At 32.2% G+C, this 22,269-nt stretch overlaps 1 protein-coding gene across 3 annotated transcripts in view; it reads left to right on the top strand.

Moving 5' to 3' along the window:
• CSMD3 (CUB and Sushi multiple domains 3) overlaps positions 1 to 22,269 on the top strand; it is a 583,179-nt gene that overhangs the window by 239,560 nt on the left and 321,350 nt on the right. For 2 of the 3 annotated variants that reach the window (XM_059857877.1, XM_059857801.1), the window contains 2 exons: positions 8,492 to 8,569; positions 13,142 to 13,229. In XM_059857877.1, the coding sequence (XP_059713860.1) occupies positions 8,492 to 8,569; positions 13,142 to 13,229 (166 nt within the window). The remainder of the gene's footprint in view (positions 1 to 8,491; positions 8,570 to 13,141; positions 13,230 to 22,269) is intronic. The other variant, XM_059857957.1, reaches the window with a different exon arrangement.

Raw genomic sequence — 22,269 nt, 5'->3', positions numbered from 1 at the left:
AAATTTTGAAATGAATGTCAGTATGTAGAGAACTTAAGTAAGGATTAGTTAGTATGTAATATGTAAATATTTTTATTAGAGAGATGAGTAAGAAGAGTTCTTTTTATTGGAAAACTGAAACCTTGTAGAAGGAGGGAGTAGTTGAAGGATGAGAAACTTACTTTGAAGATGCACCTTGTCAGGCTAATGAAAAATATATTTATATAGAATAGTTAGTAGTGAAAAACAGCATCTTTTGGGTCCTTAATTCTAATGCAACCAAGTGGTTAAATTCAGGAAAGTTTGTGTCCTGAATTTAGAAGAAGGGGGGAAAAAAAAGAGATCCCTAACCCCTTTCATTCAGATAAACCTAGAAAATTCAAATGCTGAGATTTAGTAGAAATTCTTTTTGATTCTACAATCAGTTTCTAGTATGATCTGTATTTCTCAGATGTGAAAACAAGAAGACAATGAGACACGATAGAAATGTGATAGAAACATGATAGAAACATTATATTTCCCAGTGATTTGTTTTTTGTTTTTTGTTTGTTTGGGGTTTTGTTTAGTTTCATTTTGGTTTTGGTTTGGTTTTTTTTTTTCCCCTCTTTAAGTATTTACTAATTGTTGGCTTCATCATGACTAGAGTATTAGAGGATAATGTGACATATTTTTGTTTTCTATGATTTTTATTTCATACCGTAAATTCAGAGTTTAGTAATGCTTTTAGTCCTATTGTTCTATAGTTTGTATCAACTACATACTTTACTTATTAAGGTTTTAGAATTTTTATTTGTGTATACGCATACATCATGAGAGATATTTTAGAACATTTTCTTGTGAGAGCTTATATAGCATATTTTTACTGTCTAAAGATATGTAGAGGCATGTGGCCAAATGTTAAAAGGTATCTGTACAGTGTGCTTAATAATATGACTTAAATTTTGGTCAGCGTGGAAGAAGTCAGGCAGTTGAGTATGGATTGCTGTTGGCCCCTTCCACATATTCTATTCTATTCTATTCTATTCTATTCTATTCTATTCTATTCTATTCTATTCTATTCTATTCTATTCTCTATTCTCTATTCTCTATTCTCTATTCTCTATATTCTCTTCTTTTCTCTATTTCCATTTTAATATGGAAATACATCATAGGTAAATACCCCTGAGAAACAAATTACTCCCAGGTGCAAACAATGGAAAAGACCTCTAGTACAGTTTTTAAGTCATAAATTAAATTTCAAAAAAAAGAAAGAGTTGGAAAAAGAGACACAGTAGTTGGAGGAAAAAAAATTGCTTAGCAGACTCAGGCTCAAGTAGTGCCGGGAATGGCATGGATGACTGTAGTCATTGTCTAGCAGTTCACAAGTGTCTCTGTGCTTTACTTGAAAAAATAATTTCAAGAGAACTCTGGATTCCAAAAAATTTTACGACTCCAAATTTCTCTTTTTAAAGACTAGAAATGTCTCCACGCATTTGTAATTTTTTAACCATATATTCTCAGTTAGAGGAAATGTATGTGTTTTGATAATTCTACTTAAGCAATTTTTTTACAAAATTTTATAATTCTATGGATATCTCCATTCTCTATCTTTGTCTATGTTTTTCATTACTTTCTTGTAAGCCTTTATAATTTTTCTGTCCTTTCCCCTTTCTTCTATAAGAGTACTTGCCTTATGCTTTTTGAAATTTGGCTATATTTAGTATCTTAGAAATGGCCAGGAAAAAATGAATCAGGGAGGAAAAATCTTGCTACTGGGTGTTCCCTATAAAACCAGCATTTCTTTTTCCTCCTGTCTTACAGGAGAATTTATGCTGGTAGAAGGCAAGAAGATTTTAAGATTTGATACAGCAAATTAAATCATATGCTAATGAAACTTTTGAGAACCAAAGGATGTTATGAGAGAATTATTTACCTTTTTTTTTAAGATTCTGATAAAAGTGTATGATAGATCATTACTTTAGGATTATTCAATATAAAACTTCTAAGGAATTATTAGAAAATATGTATTCACATATCCTTTTTTTTGAGGTCTACTTAAAAGCAGGAAGAAGAAAGGAGGAGTAAAGATGGAGAGGTTTTTTTGAAGAGATGTTTAATATTTTTAAATCTGGCAGATAATCAATCTGCATATGTCCTCAGGGTTTTTTGGTCTCTTTGTTTTTCTTAGTGAAACCCAGAACTACAAGGATGGGAGTCTGAGGAAAGTAAATGTATTTGGCCGTAAGATTTCTAAGATTATTTGTATATAAAATTATTTGTGTATAAGTGGTTTTCTAAGAAAATTTTGAAAGTCTCAAGAAATATATGTAACCTAGCACTCAAACATTTAATCACTGAATTAGATTTGTTTAATATTTCATTATACTTTTGGAAATATCTATTTAGTATGTGCAACAAATCCACAGATACGTTCTGTTTGGTGGATGAGCTCTATAATAGATGGATCGTTAAGGTCAAGGTTTTTATTAGACAAAAAGTGATAATAATATCCTAAACTTCTTGATATGTTCCCACTTGGAAAGAGGAAAGGAGATAATTTTTTCATCCAACAGTCAAGTCTGGAGTGCTTAGAAGGAAGAAAGGGGAAAAAAACAAAATCAGTCATATTGATTTTTATAAATGAGTTGTGGTAATGTTTTCATTTAATTATTGCCTTTTTTACTGCTTGTGAATTTTCTTCTCAGAAGTAGTTTTTCCTATTCATGTTCTTTGCACGTCCTGCAGTTCTTAATTGTTTTTCATTACAGTAACAATATTTACTTCTGTAATTGATATTTGTCTGATGTGTTGTGCAATTACTTTCCCTTGGTATTTCAGGTTTTCTTCTTTTGACCATAAATTGTTGGCATAAATCAGACTTATTTTAGTTAGAATATTTAAAAAAAAGTAGTGAAATTAGAATTTAATATAAAAAACACATACTAAATATATTTACTTCCTTTTAAAAATATTTTAATTAGAGAAATTTCATATACATATAAAATAGAATATAATAGAAAAAATTGCAATTTTGATAATTTAAAATTAGTAATACAGTGCAATAATTCAGTATAGTAATGCAGTAGTTGCAGTAATTTGATATATAAACTTCTATACCATTTGATTTTACCAGGGTACATTTGAGTTTAAAGGGGAGAGGGATATGGGGAAATCTTTAGAGTTTAAAGGGGTGGTCGGGGTGGGTAGTAAAGAAAAAAATAAGATCAACTTATGCAAAAAGTAAAAATTTATTAGTATGAAAAGTCAGTGTTTCATCACTTTGTCGTCTTTCCATCTTCTGTATGGCTCTTCATATTTAAGAAATTGTTAGCCTATGCAGTTCATGCTGTACTACAAAAATGAAGAAAATTCATGCTCTCTCATGCTGACTTTCAAGGTGCAGAAAGGTTCTAGCAGATAATGCTACATTAGTTGGTGTGTTGGGTTACAGTGAAGTTTACTTAGGTAATCACTAGGTTTAGAGATTTTTTAGTGGTGATGTCTAAGATACCTGGGTATTTAACTCTTGCATTATTAGAATTTGGAAATTAGGGATAGTTAGTTGTATCCCATGAGTAGAGAATATGATGTAAATGCAAAGAAAAAAAAAAGTAACTGACATTTTCATGAGTAGTGATTAGTAAGTTCAATGTACTTCTAGAAGAATTACAATGAATTAGACATATGCCAAAGGTGAACTGGAAGTATCATGCATTATGTATTTGGCATATCTGCATATGCACAGCCAATGCTGGAAGTCCAAGGTATACAATACTCTTTTTTCTGTAACTACAAATTGAATTGTTGTGAGTAAAATCTGCCATCACCATATATTGAAGATTTTAAATAATCAATGAATTACTGGTTCTGCACAAGTCAAAATCAGTTCTACACTGTATTCCAAACAATTTTTTTTCTGCCTCTTCAGAAAGCAGTTGAAAATTTAATTCCTTGTTATTTCTCAGATAACCTATTTCCCCATGGTATTATGCTTTTGCATATGTAATTTAAGTAGGGCTGTGATGCAATCTTGAAATAATGGCTTTGATGTTATTATATTGTTCTCCACGTCCGTCAGCTGAGTGATAGTGAATATAAAGAGTAGGTCTGGAAAGGGGAGGGCCTGTTTCCATTGTTCTGTATAGTTGAAATAATACAACCTGAGTGCCTGCTTTGCATAGAACAGTGGTGTTTTATTATTGAGCATTTGAAATATTGTTTGTATTTGATTTGAAAATTTACAAAATATAGAAAGGACAAGCTGGATACTTCTGTGACATAAATGCTGTTGCACAACCAAAACAGAGATGTGAATTTGTTGGTGGACAGTGTTTTAAATAAATGGCTGTATTACCCTGATGCTTCCATATTATAGAAGCAAATTTTCCTTCTTGAATTTTTTTCTCATTTGGCCCTCAGGACACACTTTTTCAATGAAGCCAGAACTATGTCAGCTGAACAATCTTCATTCAAAATAAATTTTGTTTCTAGTGTTTCTAGAGATGTTGCTGTACTTTAGGTTGTTATTAAAATTTTACATCGAAGTGGGTTTTTTTTAATGGTATCTATGCTTAAAACTTCTTTACTTGAGGCCCTTTTTTAATGCAGTGCCTATCCTGAAGTATAAAATGCTGGAATTGTCACTTAGTCCTTTCTTACAAGTGTTTGTATATAGCATGCCTGCATAAATTGCATACATGCATCTAAGATCTTGGATAAATATACATAATTACACAGCCTTTTAATTTAAAGAGAGAAGACAATATTTTAGTCTTTATGTGTGCCTAAAAATTTGCCTGTAAGTATTAGAATCTTCATTATCGTACATGAGAGACCATTTTGGTCAAAAACTTCAAGAAAATATTTGTGAACACGTTTCACTTTAAATTGGCTGCCTGAAAAGTGTGCATGTCTCTGGTATGTCTATTGACTGAATATTAGGTCACACATCTGAAATGAAAAAATTCTTGCCTTTATTACTGGGACTTCTCTCCTTAATACAGCATTCAGATCCATTTTCCTTCTTTACAGAAAATATTGGGCCTTCTAACCTTAGAAAAAATTACAAAGAGTTAGAGGGAGAGAGGTGGAGCTGTTCAGTCTGAAGTAGTAAGGGCTTTGTGAGGACTTTGGAGCACCTTAAATTTACTAAAGAGGACCTACAAGAGTGCTCTAGAGGGGCTTTTGACATGGGCAGGTAGTGATAGCAGAAGGGGGTTGGCTTTAAGGCCAAGTAGGGTAGTTTTAGATTAGATATAAAATTCTTTACCTTGAGGGTGGTGAGGTAGAACTAGAACAGGTACTTGTTACTAGGTGATTCTTAGGTCCCTTCCAACCCAAACCAATCTATGATTCTATCATAAGAATTCTGTATTTGTATTAAAGTGACTTGAACTAGAACAAAAAACATGAGCTTGAGCGGAAATCCCAAGGTGGATGCCTAAATTATTTTCAGGGTTTTGACTTAATCTCTGATTTGGTTTCACAGTGTTCTGATGCTACGTTTTATGCTTCATCTAGTCATGTGATCAAAAATAGATTTAAGATTGTCAGAGATTTATTCACATAGGAGATGTGCACCAGTGTTCCTTCTCCGAAAATAAACAATTGAAGAATAAAATCTTTATAAATTTAAAACCAATCAACCAACCAACCTAGATGCCATATGTTTTTAAAGTGTCATTAAAAAAAAAAAAAAATTAAGCCTCCCCTTGTATTATAACACTGGAAAGATGGTTATGTCATATAGGTTTTTATAAATTTAGGTTATTTTTAGAATATAATTTTGTCTTCACTGCCTTCTTATTATATTTGTATGTCTCCACAGGAGTATCTTACTTCGTTGGTGTAATCTATTTTCTTTGCTCCTGGCTGTTTAAATATATGAGAACATACTAGTCTGACCGTATTTAAATATTTGTACTGTTGTTACTTCTGAACAGTTTTTCTTGAGATAAATGGGCATATAAACTCATTTTATGCAAAAATAGGTATCTGAAGACCAGATTAACTGATCTCTTAAAGCGTCTGTTTTTCTTTGTGGATGGGCTTAGATGTGTACAACTACACAGTTTGTTGTTGTGAATCCATCCTCTGAGACTTCTGAAAAGTGAAATCCACTTTCAGTACTTACTGTCATGTGTTTGACATGCAAAAGAACCCTTATTTTGCCAAGTATAAAATAATCTATTTATTGGGTAGGAAATTTTTTGTGATGATGGGGTTAGTTTTAGGTGTATTCATGCATTTGCAGCCCAACACATAGTTTAGAGTCGATATATTTGCCATGCAAATTTCTACAACTACTCCTTCACAATGTATTCAGAAACTACTGTTCAGTAAATCAACATAAAAACCTCAGTTAGGAGTAAAATTCTTCTCTTGTAAATGTGCTTTAGAGAACTGGAATTGCTTGCTTTCTAGTGGTATTTAATAGTCTTGGCAAAGTGATGCAACTTATTATAAAAATCTTTGATTTCACTGTGGTCACCAAGACACTCTTTTAACTATTTGCAGATCTGCATTAGATCTTGTGAACTCTTCTGTGTACATAAACTAGAGATATGCCAGCTACACGTTTCAGAATGAGTAGAAACAGAAGAAAAAAAGAAATGCAGGACAGTCTTCCTTTGTATGTGTGTTGTTTTGATGACTTCTGAAAATAAATGACAAACATATCTCTAATGAGAACATTTAAATTCAGTCCAGCATCTGTGATCATATATTTAAGACCACTCCCATCTTGCTTAGGTGCTGGGAGAATAACGAAGCCTATCTTCTGATTCATGAGGAGTTATTTTAAACTGACCCTCACAGAAAGCCAAGAGAGGGTTAGAGCTATAGTCTAACATTCCTATTTACATAGAAATAACATTTTAGGAAGCTCAGACCATGACAAGAGAGCATTGCTGTTATTCCAGTATTGCTCTGCTGTAAGAAGGTGGAGTTCTTCGGTCTGTGGTTTCCCCTAAGGATAGAATTACTTATGGACTTCAGTTTGGACAGGGAGAGAGCCTTCTCCTATTAAGAGTAAAAAAATCCCCAAATCTAGTACTTTGTGTTAACATGCATGTTTTACTTCTGCAAATAATGTACTTCCAGAACCATTATCAATGTTTATATGTTACATTATAATAACACATAAGTAAATTTGCATTTTGCCTTTTGAGATAATAGTGTTTCTGTATTTATAAGAAAATTTGGTCTCTTTAATCAAAGGTATAAAAATATTTATTAATGCATCCTATAAATTGTCTTTCCTAGACATCCTGTAAATTGTCTTCCCTAGTAGAATGCTCTTTCTTCTGAATCTTGTGAATCTTGTTCTTCTCTTCTGCTTAGTAATGATACTTTTATTCATAAAAATAGATCAATAATATTTTGCTACTGTGGTATTTCTACCTAATGTAAAGGTTCCTTGACATTCATTGATTTTCTGTAAGAAGTAATGAGTATGAAAAATTATTTGATGAGATACCTAGAGTCTCTCTACTTAGGTTAAGTTCTCCTAGATGCAGCTCTTTTAATTTATGCTGTCATCATCAGCAGAATTTGCTTGTAGCCAAGACAAAACATCTTCTATTTAGTTTTTAAAAGATATATGGTGGCTATAGTGGCTATAAAGCCACTCAAGTATATTGTACATAAAGTCAACTTAAAATTTAAAACTTTTAAGCAGGTCCATTTCAATGTATGCTTTCAGTGTTCAGTATGCTTTCAGATTTCACTGCATACAGGCCAAGACTATTAGAGTTAATGCACTTAGTTTAATGACTGAAAAGAAAAGTTTCTTGTAGATTATTTGCTTATTCTTGCTTACATTTTTTTATAAATGTGAAGTTTTGGGTTTATTCTCTTTTTTATTAGTTGTTTTCTTTCAAAGATATGTTGAGGCCACAAAGTTTGCCTGGATTAATTGTTTATATCATAAAGCCAGCCCACAAGAAGGACTTTTACAGAAAGAGATGATCTCTGGGCTTAATGGAGAGGTGGGAGACAGCTACCTTCCATATCACATTTTTGCAAATAACAATTTTCAAGCTAGAAAGAAGACCAGCTGAAGAACCAACCGCAGAATACTAGACTGTATTTTATTTTCTACATTCAAATACCTTTTTTCTTCCTTTTTCTTTTTTTTTTTCTCACCACAGAAGAAACAGCTAATTTTTGAGCAAATATATTTATAATTCTTCTCATTTTCCAAGTTCCATAAATGTGTGACAATGTTTTACACAATTATGTGGTGCATGGAAATAAACACTTCTAGCCTTATTTTTTTTTTTTTTTAATTATTTATGTAGGAATAAAATTAAGTTGCAAATACTATTTCTTTCCTTTTTCAGGTATACAAACCGGTCCAATTATTATTTTTTTTTTTTTGTAAATTGTTTCACACCAAAGGTGCAAAATCTGAACTTGTGAGGTAGCCAGTACTCTAATTTGTATATACTTCCATGATAAAATTTGTCAAATGAAATATTTTAGATTGTATTGCCTGATACATGTTTTTGTTTTTGTTTTTTTTTTTAACTAGTGAAAAAGGCCATAGATTTTAAATCTAGAGGATTTAAATTGTTTCCAGGGAAAGACAACAGCAACAAGTTTTCTATCTGTGAGTGTACTCCTTTTTGTTACTTTTTTCTAGTGCAAGAGTGAAGTTTGTGGTGTGCTGTTTGTGTGTAATTATTTATGTATTCTGATAATAGAACTGGTTTCTCCAGTTTGCATGGTGGATTTTTAAGTATGGTTCTACACCAAAGACAGCCTTTATATAAATCTGGCATTGTATAAAGACATGTTATTTTGTTAATATTTTGCAGTAAATTTACAGTATTTGAAAGGAAACAAATATCCAGCCTTTTATGTGTCAGCTGTAAATTCAGCTCTGAGTAAGAGAACAGCTTTTTAATTGAACATTAGAAGTAGCATCAGATGCTGTGCAAACTATAGCATATCCTCATTTACAAGTGCACAACCACATATAAGGTCAGTAAGTTTGCACATATAAGGTCATTAAGTTTGACATTTTAACTGATTAACTTCGTGTAGCTTTAAGAATTCTGGAGTCGCTTGGTGCCTTCTGTAATTTTAGTTACAGAAATTAGAAACTCAAAGTGCTTGACATCTCAGTGGACCAAGTCTTGATTAAATCATGAGGAGTCTGGCAACTTTCTAGCACAAATTAAACAGGTGTGTCTCTAAATGTATTAAAAGGGTACTTTTGAAAAAGAATGTGTCATTTTTATAGAGGCCTTTTTGGAATAGAACCACATTTTAAATATTTAAAAGTAAATAAAATTGACTAAATGTTTAGCATATGTTGAATTATACTACATTTCATTGCTCTTCACAGGACTGAAAGGATTTGCTTTTGAAGCTCCCTAGGCTGGACATGTTTGAATTAATTAAGTGTTTAAAGTATTGGTGATGGATTCAGTTTTCAGAACTTAGCACCGTTAGCATATGTTTTTATTTTCAGTGTTAGATTTTAAACTGTCAAGGTATTATTTTTTAGACAAAGATATCTCCAAGTACCACGACCCTTTAGCATTCACCAAGTCAGAAAAAAAAAGCAAAATGCACTTCTGTTCAATTTTTGTCATGTCATGTATTGCCATATTCAACTTCTCTGTAAACTGCATCACCTAAATAGTTCTGTAAGACATTTCTGGTTTACTTGAAAACTTTGTATTGAGATATTTAAAAACAAATATTCTTTTTATACCTATTGGGTCAATGGAAAACAGACTGATTATGCAGAAGAAGTAACAGTAAGATAATTACAGTAGTGTTTATAAAGTATATTACTGAGGTCTCTGTCTAATGGCCCATATGTGATTCTGTAGTTACAAATAATAATACAATAATAATACAGTGGATGATAAACGATATTATTTTGGACTAACCATTACATTTTCTATTATATAAACTTTAAAATGAATTCCATATTTATAATGAAGCAACAGATATTCATGACATCCAAAGCTGATTGCTATGAAATTAGTGGTGAAATTTATCAACGTATTTTTGAAGGTCTTTAGATAATTTCATTTGTTATCATATTCTATATGAAGCTGGAAACTTCTTTATCTTTTTGTTATTGATTATGCAGAATAGATTACATATATGAGTCAATAATTAGTGAAGGTGAAAGCCTGGGTGATTTGTACCTTTAGTGACCATAATTTTGTCATAAATAGAAAATAAAGGTTTTATATTATAGTTTAGCATTTGATTCTCTAGTCACTTTGGTAGCTGAAAATGTTGAAGAAATAGTATTTCCTAAAAAGCTTATGTATTTGGCTGTTGACAAGATAATTTTCTCAGTGTGGCCTCAGCTAGGTCAAGAGTCATTGCATTACAATGAGAGATAGGGTTCTTTAAGAAAAACAATAACCAACATTCAACTGTTAGTGAAAATAAGGATAAGTGAATATCTATTTTACATTATGCCTTTTATTAGCAATGTCTTTAGAAATTTTTGTCTAGCATTCTCATCTGTATGTCCTTTCATTATTTTATATAGTTTTGGAGTTTTTTAATGTATCAGTCGTACAACATTCAATAGTAATGCTCAGGTGATTTGCACTGAGTAACACCAGAAGATATTTGATATGGTGATACACTTTGAAACAAGTATGCATCATCTTCTATTAGGAAGTGTTGACACTAACAAATGAATAAATTGGTGGATCTAATTCAATCTGCATTCAAACTGTGGACTTTCGTGATAGCAGTTTCATGACCAGATCATGAATGAACTAGATGCATTTAATTTACTACAGGAAACCCTTTAATTGCTTGTTGTGCATAAGCATCTGAGGTGTAAAACAAAAATATATAGACAGACATCTGTGGAATTACATAGGACTGTAGACTGAAAAGTCAGACATTATGACTATGAAAGTAGCATAATACAAAAATCTTAAACTGTGAAATTACTTTTCATTAGGCACTTTACAAAAACCAGAAGGGCTTTAAGATTGCAGAAATGTATTTTGGAATTAGGATTAAATTAAAAATTAATATCTACTTATAAAATTTTTCTCTGTATTTTTAGTGCCATATATGTCTTAATTTTTTAAAAATTTAATTATTTTATTGATTTTTTTTGACATAAGCCTTTATATTTTTGTTTATGAGTACTGATAATTCCATATATTATAATTTAAAATTATATCCTATAAGGTGTTTCTAGGAATGAAACTTTATACAGAAGGTGTCGAAAACCAATAAGATTTTCAAGCTTCCATTTCTGGTAGAAATCGAAGTGTAAAATAGTTCTTGTGTCTTGCAATCCAGCAAAACATTTTTTCTATATGGATATTTGCTCTATTACCTGTGTATGGGGAAAAATGATGTACAAAAATAAAATAATTATTTGAAACGTTAAAACATGAACTATGATAAATAGAGATAATATTGTTTAAACACTATTTTTTACAGTAAAAATTTCTTCTGTGTGCATTGTTTTACAATGCATAGCCAAATTGCACCGCTATAATTCCTATAATATCAGACATCATGAATAATTTTTAAACTATAGTTTTAATATATATTTAATGTCAGAAAAGTTTGAATGTCCTCTATTTATATGCAGGCCACTTTTGATGATTCTGTTTCTCATGTCTCATAATGAAGCACCCGATATTTCAAAGAGAGCATTATCCAACAAGATGGCTTTGACTGCCTTCCATGCAGTCTATGGAATGGTCGTTGTCAGAGAAATATATATATTTCGACATCAGCATGAATTTGGGTTTCTGTAGCTAGTACGCTTTCATCACATGTACATCTATTGGATCTATTGGAGGAGGAAAAGACTAAAATCTGAAACCAGGATGGAAGACTCCTCCTGGCCCATAAGTCCCCTGAACATAGAAATCCAGAGATCGCCTTGGAGTGTTTTTAGAGCCACCTTTGACATGTTACAGGTGTCTTGGGACAGAGGAGAGTAAATACTGTGGTTCCAGCTGACAAGCACTGAGCTTGACAGGTGTTTTGAGCAGCGTGCTGTGTTGAGATGCGTTCTGCTTAATCCTCTACAACATTTGCCTTTGGCCTTTGGCTTCCTCAGGGGTACCAAACCAATTCTTCCCTTTCTGAGTGTGTAAGAAGACAAATTTCAAGGAAGAGAAACCCCCAAGGATTCTGAATTATATTCCTCTTCATTAAAAGCTGAAAGCTAGTGAACAGCCTTTAAAAGTATAGTAAGAATCTACCTTTTTTTTTTTTTTTTTAATACAGCAGTGTGGTTATCCTAATTATATGCAAACCTTTTCCTTAAAAGAAAGTAAAATTCTAATACTGCAAATCCATTGGTCTAGTTCACCAGTAATAAAGATGAATAAAGGTTAAAATATTTCTCTGCTTAATACAAATTACTTGGCCTCCTGTCAATTTTTTTAAAATATTTTTTTGTAAAACCATGACTTTATAAAGTAATAGCAGACTAACATCCTTTGCTAATTTTCCACTTTTGTGAATAGATGGTTGAATATGCTGAGATATGATTGGCTTGTTACATACGAATTTCTGGAAAAATAGAGAATGATGCACAGGAAGTTTCTTTCTGAAGATCCATTTTAGTTTATTGCAAGATAAATGTATGCAAATCAAGCTGGCATTTTGAGTTTCCCTTCAGATCACCATCTTTTGGGTATATATCCATTTTCAATACTGATTAAGGACAATTCTCTCAGCAGGAGTTTACACATTCAAGTTTTATTACAATTCAAGGAGAAAAGGTCAGCTCTTAGTGGAGATGACATTTATTAGTGTAAGTTCAGAATAAAATCTTACAGCCCTAAACCTGATGAACATTCCTTTACATGTTAATGTTTTTAAAAAAATAATAATAACATTTCCATATGGATTCAATAATATTGCAAGCAAAAGAAATAGCTGATTAATACATCTGATAAAAAAACTTGTGGGGTTTTTTTGGGGAAAAACCCCAGAAAATACATGCTTTGTTAATTATATGGAGGACAAATTTATGTATAGAGTTTATATGGGTGATCATATTCTGTAGAAAATCTGTTTTAAAAGACCTAAAAGGAAAAGAATATACTCTCATGTTTGTTAATTGCTTACCTCTGTATTTTCTAAAAACTTTGCTACTTTATATCTTTTTTTGTTTATTTTATTTTGTTGTTGTTTATTTTTTGTTTTTTTTTTCCAGTAAATGAGGGAGGTATTAAACAGGCGTCCAATTTGTGTCCAGATCCTGGAGAACCAGAAAATGGAAAACGGATAGGCTCAGATTTTAGGTAAAATAAAAATTCTACCATTGTATCATTTCTCTAACACTGAACTTGGAAAATGAATATGTTGAAAATGTATTTGTGTTGCTGAGGACTTTTTCAAAACTGACCTTCTTAGTAGAGAACTGCACTATAATGCTGTGTAAAATTATGTAATGCAATATAGCATGTACCTAGTATGCAAAAAGATAGAATACCTAGGAGAGATCATATATCTCTGAGAATCCGACAAAAATAGGATTGAAGGTAAGTTTATGTTATTTTCTCATGCAAATACTCTGTGAGATTTATAAATATTGAGCATGCATGTTGTATTAGAGGGTATAGCAAAGGACAAAGTAAAAATGAATAAAACACAAGAAAAAAAAAAAAACGCAGAGAAGAAATTTCACATCTTACAGAAATATTCATTCAGTCTAATAGAGAAATAATGGTCCCTTCAGTGTGTTTTTCTGGAACCCAGAAGTTCTATATATGTAGATGTATTTCCATAGCAGTCCTCAAATTGGCCTAGAACTCTTAATCCAGAAAACTTTTTTATTATTTTTTCTTCTATTCACAACTGTCTTTCAAATTCCTTATCTTGTAAGATAAAAAAGGCTTTCAGTACTCTTTCAAAATATTTTATGTTGTTTTATAAGTTAACTTGACTCTTAATGCCAGTATCAAGAGTGGTTGAGGAGTAGAGACACATAATGAATTTTTAAGAATGTTTTGGATTAATTTTATTCTCCTTTCTTAGTTTCTGATTTTTTTCCTTTTCAATTGTTGAACATTTATTTAAAAGGGGTAACATGCATATTATTTTACATTTTACTTACAAAGATACTTCAGACTGTTTAAAAAAAAATAAATCTATGTTCTTGTTTCACATCATATGCTAATTTCACATTATGTTTACAAAACATGAAACACCTTGATGAAAGAAAAAAGAAAGAAGAAGAAGGGTGATGATTTTAAAATTAATTGGTTTTGATACATTCACTTTTGTTTTCTATATATTTTGTATTGTTCATAGCACACAGCATACTTCTAAGCATTTGAAGAGAACTCAGAATAATCTGGATGTACAAAGATTTTACAAAATCATGATATTTCATTTTTTTACATAACTTCTTGTGCCTTTTTGTGTGTGTGTTTTGTCTTTTCTCCTTGCAATCAAGCAGAAGACAGGATTGAAAATTACATCCTGAGTAAATGTGCTAGCTAGGAGACAGTTATTACAATTTCTCAATTTTTCAAAAGTCTCCTTATTTCTCTAGTTTTGAGAAAAGAAAAAGTTCAATGTGCATCCAAGCTTTATAATCAATTTTATAAAAATGCAATTTCTAATGTTGGCTTTCAAAGTAAAAAAGTTTATATTTTCAGAGAAAAAAAAAAAAAAGAGCTGTATTTACTGCCATACTTTCTAGAATCATTTCTTTGGATGGTATTTTGTATTTTAACTTCAAAAATATGGCTTGAGAGCAACAGCATTTGACAGGCAACCTGCCAGTTCTTTTCTAGAGTTATCTCTGCAAGTGATCATGAAAAGACCTACTTACAAAGATTATTCTAGTTAAACTTATGTGAGGGCAGTACCTCGAAAAAGATATGATGATCATCATGGCCTCATCTTTCTCTTTAGACCAAAATGTTAGGATTTTAGTTAGCATTATTTTTAACTGTACACTGGGATGATGTATCAGGCTTTCTTATTTCAAATGCATCGATGAAAATGAAAGAAGGGATTCAAATTATTGAACCATAGTATGAAAGATATACAAGTATCAGTGTCAATATCTTTTCCAGCGCTTCTTTTTCCTTAATTTCTCATTAATCTTGGTGACATTTTTTTCTCTTAGAAAAAAAAATCCCCCAATAATCTTCATGGATTTATACTTGTAAAAAACAGCACTGGTGCATATTAGTAAAACAGGTGCATTTAGCTCAAATAGAAAACTTCATACATTGATAAAGGTTTTACAAGGAACAAAAGCAGACTAAAAATTTTCAGCAAATTTGACAAAATTCCTGTTCAAATTAACCTGGTTTCAATTCCTCCTAAGTTAATTGTTGTTCAATTGCTACATAGGCTTCCAAAGAAGGAATGTTACAAATAATTATTGTGTTACACTTAGTTAAAAAACATCTAGTACCGTGGAAAATCTTTTCCATTCTGGCCTATACCTAGCAGATTAAAAAATAGCACACTTTCATCTTTTCCTTCTTGAAGTCACTCTCTCTGTAATGAAGGAAATATTTATACTTTTTTCAAGTTGCCTCTTTTTTCCTTTCTGAAAAGAAAGTACAATTCCAATTACAATGCCTTCATTTGAAAACACAGTAATTTGAAGAAGGGTTTAGCTTTATCTCTACTATGATCAATCAAAATTTGATTTCTGTTCAATTTAATATATTTTAGAGAAGAGCATGCTCTTGTCACATCTCCTTAGCTTTCTTCAGATGTGAAGGTGTAGGTTTGGAAGCACTGTATTGCAGTTTTACTTCTGTTCTGATTACAAACACTACCTGCTCTCAGCACATTAATTTCCTCTTACGTGGTTCTTACACAGATTTACAAAATCTGTAATTCAACCTCTTAGACAAACTGGAGCATTCCATGACATTATTTGGGGCCTGTAATTCCGTGTTTACCCTTTTTGATATTTTTTCTAACATTAAAATTCCCCATAGCTGTATTTTGGAGTATTAAAGGCATTGTTTCTGATGCTAGATGCATATTTGAGCATAAAAGGTTTTCCATGTTGAAATAAAGTCAAGAAGACTTAGTTATAGCTGCCAGCTTTTCCTGTACTGAAAAAAACATTCTACTTCAGAAAAAAAACTTTCCATCCCTAGGAGTTTCATAAAATTTCAGACACACTAGTGATTATTCAGCTGGAATTTGCAATTTTACTTTACTTGTCAGCCACTAAAATAAATCTTTTTAAATCTAATAATAAATCTTTCTCATGTGCTCAGTTTTAGAATGAATGCTACTATGTAAAAAATATAAGATGTTATAGATCAAGAGAAAAGGTTTTCATATCTTCTTGTTTCTATCTTTCTTTAGTTCTAGTGGAATAAACATATCCATATTCATATAATGAATTATCCTTGAACAGGTGGTTTTTTATGAGGCATACATGTTCTTTCATCACCATCTTAAAGTTCTCTCTTCATGACATGAATTAACGAGCCCATCTCTATCCCTCTACCTCTGTAATGTGGTCCCACTAGGATTTAAAGATTTAAAGAATTCTGATCAAACCTGTGTCACAACAAAGCAGTAAATACTGTTGGACAAAAATGCTGATGTAGTCTTAAAAATATATATTCTACTGACAGAAGGAAGAATATGAACTTTATGATAAGGACAGTTTATTTTACCAACAGGTTGACTTACAGTATAACTAATGATAATATCTTCTTTCATTTTATATAATAAACTAGTTTGTAGTTATTTTCTTTGGAAGAATGAAGGTCAGCATTAATTGACTAGACTGACTAGAAGTTTCACACTTGATTTTCCTTAAATCTTCTCTGAATCACATATCCTTCTCTGCAGATATGCAAGGTGAGCTTCTAGACTTGGAAACCTGAAGCCAAACATGCTGAAAAATAAATCAAACTAGGTTTGCAGCATGAGATATGAGGCTAGTTTATGGGGGATCTGTGCACCTATCACTTTTTAACATTTAAGTGGATCCTTTGTCAAGGACAAATGTCTGACAGTACAAGCCCTGTGAGAAAAGATTACACTTTTTTTTTTAAGATGACTTACCAATGACCTCCATAGTGTCAGGAAATCCTCTGAACCTGATATTTAGTCATCAGTTTAGTTTTTTTCAGCACACAGGATTTTTCTTGGTCTGAAATTTGGAAGATTTAGATATTCTAACATTACATCATGGAATCCCAGCATTTTGCAGTAATATTTCCAAGTAATGTACAAACTGACCTGTGAAAATGTTCCTATGGATGTTCTTGAGAGAGATGCTGTGACTTAGCTCAGCTCTCATACTGTGACTCAAAGACAACAGCAGAACCTACCTGTAGCTTGCACAAAAAAAAAAAAAAATGGATCAGTAGTGTGTAGAAAGTTGCCAGGTTAAAAAAAAATCACTGTCCATAATCTTGAAAATTTACACATCTTTACTTTCTTTTGCTGCAGGCAGAAGAAATAACATATGTGCTGATTGTTTCTTTATGCTAGGATTAAAAAATATGATATTGCAAAGTTTACAATTTGAAAGATATGGACTTTAAGAAATGATTAGTTATTTCTGGCTGTACAGTTTCTTCTGTGGCTAAAAATAGTGTCCTCTCTCAAATCTGTTCTGTTGCAGGCATGAACTGAACATGTCATAAAGATGGTTTTGATTCCTTGCATAATTGATTATTTTTCAACAATAATTTTAAAAATGCATCAAATAATGGAGGCAAAGAACCTAAAATGAGGCAGTTTGCTACACAAATGCCAACTATTAGAATATTACTATTCAGTATAAATTTAATATGAAGTTCAAAATTTTAAACCTTCTCATCCTTTAGAGGTTCTACAGCTCATTTTGGACTCTTTATTGCTTTTACTTTCTTTTGTTAAAGAGGAATCACAAATTTGAGGCAAATGATGGAAATTTTAAAAACAGATACGAACTCAAATTTTGTCAAATTTGTATACTAGCTTCCTTATTTGATATTTTTTTATACATTTTTCCTAATTAAAATATATCCAATGTTTGGGGGTTTTATGAAAATGCAAACCTAATGACAATCGTCTTTTGTCCTATCAGAAACAGGAGTTTGCAGATAAAATTACTGAGAGACAGTAAGGTCAAACATTCATTTTTTTGAGTTATGAGCTGCTTTAGCACATTTTGATATATATATGCAAAAGTCTGCATTAATTCAGGACAATTAAGCAGCTTATGTGAGTCATAGAAATATTGATTGGAAGGGTCCTTCAGAAGGCCAGTCCCTCCTCCTCCCCAATGCAGGACTAGTCAGATCAGCTTTGGCTTTGTCTAGACAATCCTAAAAACTCCCAAGATTAAAGATTTTGTAGGAGTTTGTGTATGCTGTTCCAGCTCTGCCTGCCTTTATTGAAGGAAATTTCTTGCAAAGTAAAATCTGAATCTTCAAAATCATCCCTTGTGTATTATCTGGCACATTTAGAAAAGTTTGGCTTTATTGTCTTCGTATTGGCTCCTGAAATTGTTATGGTCTGCTACTAGATAATACCTTAACTTTCTCTTTCTTAATTAAGTCTAGCTGCCTTAACTTTTTATTATAGGGCATATGTTTTGAGCCTCTTATTAATCTCCAAATTCTTGAGTGTTTATCAATATCTCTCTTGAAGTGGGAGACAAAACATTGGGCTTAAAATTGCAGATACAGCTTCACCAGCTGAGTAACAATTTCACTTGATCTGCTGCCACCACTTCTAATATTGATAAGTATGCAATTTGTTTTATTCAGGATGAGAACATGTTCAATAGTGCAGAACACTGTACCTCTACTTGCTGAGTTTCATGAGGTTTCTGTTTGCCCAGTGCTGGACTTTGCCAGGCTTCTGGATTGAAGGTCTGATCTTCAGTGTGTCAGCTACTTTTCCTACTTTAGTTTGATCCATAAATATATGGATCCATAAATTCTGTCTCCCCATAAAGGCTAAGCATGAAAATAACTGGCAGCATCAGACCTTATGATGATTTCCTAATGCTCAGATGATTATTGTCCACCAGCTGAATATGAAGCGATTGATTCCTACTCTTTAAGAACAGCTGCCAGGCCAATTTTTAATACATATCAATTCAGTGCATATTTTGTCAGCTCTCAAAACACACTGCTGAAAAAGGTGCTCTCAGAAATGTTGTTGATGTTGAGCACTGCTACATCTACCACTGGCCTATGTAGCCAGTCATTTTGTCATAGAAGACAATCAAGTTGATCAAATATAGCTCAACTTTTGTAAATTTATGTATGTTCTCCTGATTTCAAGTTCATGCTTTACTTGAGCCCATGTTCTTTCCAGAGATCAATATAAGATTCTGAGCATCTCCTTGTCCTTTTTAAAAGTTCATGTAATGTTAGCCTTTCTACGATCAGTCAGAACATCTCACTATAGGTTTTCATAGATGATACCCACCTTGCACAGACTCAGGGAGATTTTTCAGCAGCCTTTGGTGAAAGCTATTTGGCCACCTGCCCTTGAATACAGCTGCCTCCTTTTTCTTGTTGTTTCCCAGTATTGGCTGTCCCTCTTCTTCACAAATTATGTTGGTACATACGGATACCTAGGAGCACAGCTGCTGTAGAAACTGATGTAGAAAAGGCATTTAGTGCTTCTGCCTTTTCCATATTGGATTTCAGCACCACAAGGTTGCTTCATCCATTTACAAATGAACCCACATTGAATATGAACTTGCTTTTGTGACTAATGTACCCAAAGAAGCATTTTTCCTTACCAGTGTGCCTTACTAGTCTTAGCTTAGCTAGGGTCTCATTCAAAAGTCTAATTTAGTCACCCAGAGACTAATAAATTAATAGATCCAGTTCAGAAAGTTCATTAATCATAAATTACCAGAAGATGCACCAAAAATGGTTCCTGTATTGTAAAGATTTTCTCTGAGCATTAACTTTTCATCACTTTCAGTGTTATCATACTGAATTCAATGGTCATTGACTGCATCCACAAGAAATTTTTTTATGAATATAATCTGATTCTGAAATTTTATGAATTTTCATTCTATCCTTGAGATTTTTCTTTTTTTGGTGATGTATATCTATATTGTATACCACAATGAACAGCTTCATAATTATATCATGCTTCAGTTTTCTTGAGATTTACAGAGCAGAGTCTACTTTTAGGGGACTTCATCTGGTAAGCAGTTTGGACCAAATGTAAGTCAGGACATAAAACTGTCCTTATTTTTTCCCACTATTTTTGGTCATTTGTTCCCACAATCTGTTTTCGGACTACTCTGGCGGTTTTCTCTAAAATAATACCTGCCTACAGTTCAGAGGTTTCCCTAAAACCAGCTTCCACAATCTGATTTTCTCACTCCACAATTTTTAGTTCTCTAACATACCAGAAGGCTGAGATCAGATCTCTCACATGTCCTCCTACAGTACCTCTGGATATGTAATAGATGTCATCAATTTTATCCTATCAAGGTTCTGTCTTTGTCCTATAACACAATCTTTCCATCATCTGAGATACTGTCAAATAAAATAGAAAATAAAAACTTAAAACCCTACTGAAATTGTTGCTATGTCACTACATCACACAAACCCTCATCAAACCCTTGGCCTATCTTTTATTTTGTCTTAGAGCTAATAAATTTTTCCTGGTAATTTGCATGTCCTTTTTGACTCTTCATCATATTCACCTCATGGGCCTCATGCACCTACCAATGGAGGGAAGTGACACTTTGCCTTTTTGTACTCAAGTAATCAAACTGGTTTTAGAGAAAGATTAATTTCTAACTGAATAACTCTAGCTCACAGATTAAAGGTATTGGAAAAATACCTTGTCATCAGAAACAAGAAGAATCTCTCCTTCAATCACTCTGTGGTCCATTCACTCAAGAGATGGACTCCATGAACCTTTGTAGGTACCTTCCAACTCAGAATATTCTATGATTCTGTGATTCTCTGCTACTAGAAAATTTGGAAAGAGTTGAAAGAATTTCCATTCTTAAGAGTCTATAGATAGATAATGACAGCAAAATATTAAAAAATTGTAATCTTGACTATGCTTTTAAGTTCCTGAGAGACATATTTTTCAGCATTTTCTTGACAAGCTCTCTATCATTGTCTTTTTTAAGTTGATCTTCCATAGGAACTAATCTCCTGTTCTTCCATTTTCTTTCTTAAACTAGTACTTTATCATCTGCTTATCTAATTGCCCTTAGTAGGTCTCACTCACACAGCATATATGTCACAAATTTTGTAAATTATCCAGGCCCACTCTGAGTCCAGTCATATCCTATTAAATATCAGTTTAATATCAAAACTGATTTGGACAAGTAAAGCTGACTTCATAATGTGAATGTTATTTACACTTTTGTAGGGGATAGAAATAATTATCATGCTTTAACAATCTTCATAATTATTCAGACCTCTGGGATTTTTGTTACAGGTTTTTTTTTTTACCAAGAGTTTAATTTTATTTGTAAATGGTGTATTTCCTGCTCGGCATTTCCTCTTTAAATCAGTCCATGGTTAGTTAAAGGAAATATATTACCATGATATTTTTCTTCAAGTGTTCCTTTTTATTTCCTAATAATAATGACACTAAGATTTTCTCAACATGACTTTCTGAAGCAGATAATTATGAAAATCTAATCTTGAGAAAGATATTCTTATCTTCCCAATTGCTACCTTTTGAACTTTTCTAACCATATAGTCCCCGTAGCAGCTGTGCATAATTTTTTAAATTAGTTATAGACAGTCTTTTTGTTCCATAGTTTTGAAATATCCTCCAACTCAATGATTTGCCTTAGGGGTCTTTTTCCTCAGTTGCCTATAAAAGCCTTTTATCCTTTCAATGCAAGGGCCTTTACATTATGTTTACTTTCTTGTTTTCAGATTTTCACTTTTATATCTCCTTTTTTAGTGGATTCTGCATCTATTCTTTATCTCATTCTTTCACAAACATTCTTACTCAAACAGGAACTGTTTTGGAACAGTTTATAGAGCTGTTACCCACTGTCAAATCCTCCTTTTCTGAGATATCTGTTTAGGTGACTGTATCATCTTTCATGTCCTCATTTTTTTAGTATCTATGCCTCTGTAAGGCCCAGGTGCTTCCAAGACTTCATCAACTATTTTGTGCTAACATTGTTCCTTTTCAAGTATCTAACATTTCTAATTCCCTTAAGTTAATTCTTGTTCTGATAAGTATCAATCCTCTTTAGTAGCTTTTTTCATCATAGATGCATTTGAATAGATTACCTGACAAAAGTTATTCTCTGGATTGTGTGCTCAGCCCTTTTATTTTTCTCTCTGCCTTTGTGAATTGAAGAATTGCAACACTAAAATGGCCATCCATCCATCC

Source organism: Haemorhous mexicanus, chromosome 1 (genome assembly GCF_027477595.1).
Source record: "Haemorhous mexicanus isolate bHaeMex1 chromosome 1, bHaeMex1.pri, whole genome shotgun sequence".
In the NCBI taxonomy this organism is placed as follows: domain Eukaryota; kingdom Metazoa; phylum Chordata; class Aves; order Passeriformes; family Fringillidae; genus Haemorhous; species Haemorhous mexicanus.
Note: the sequence above shows the minus strand (reverse complement) of the source record. Positions and strands in the feature narration are given on the sequence as shown.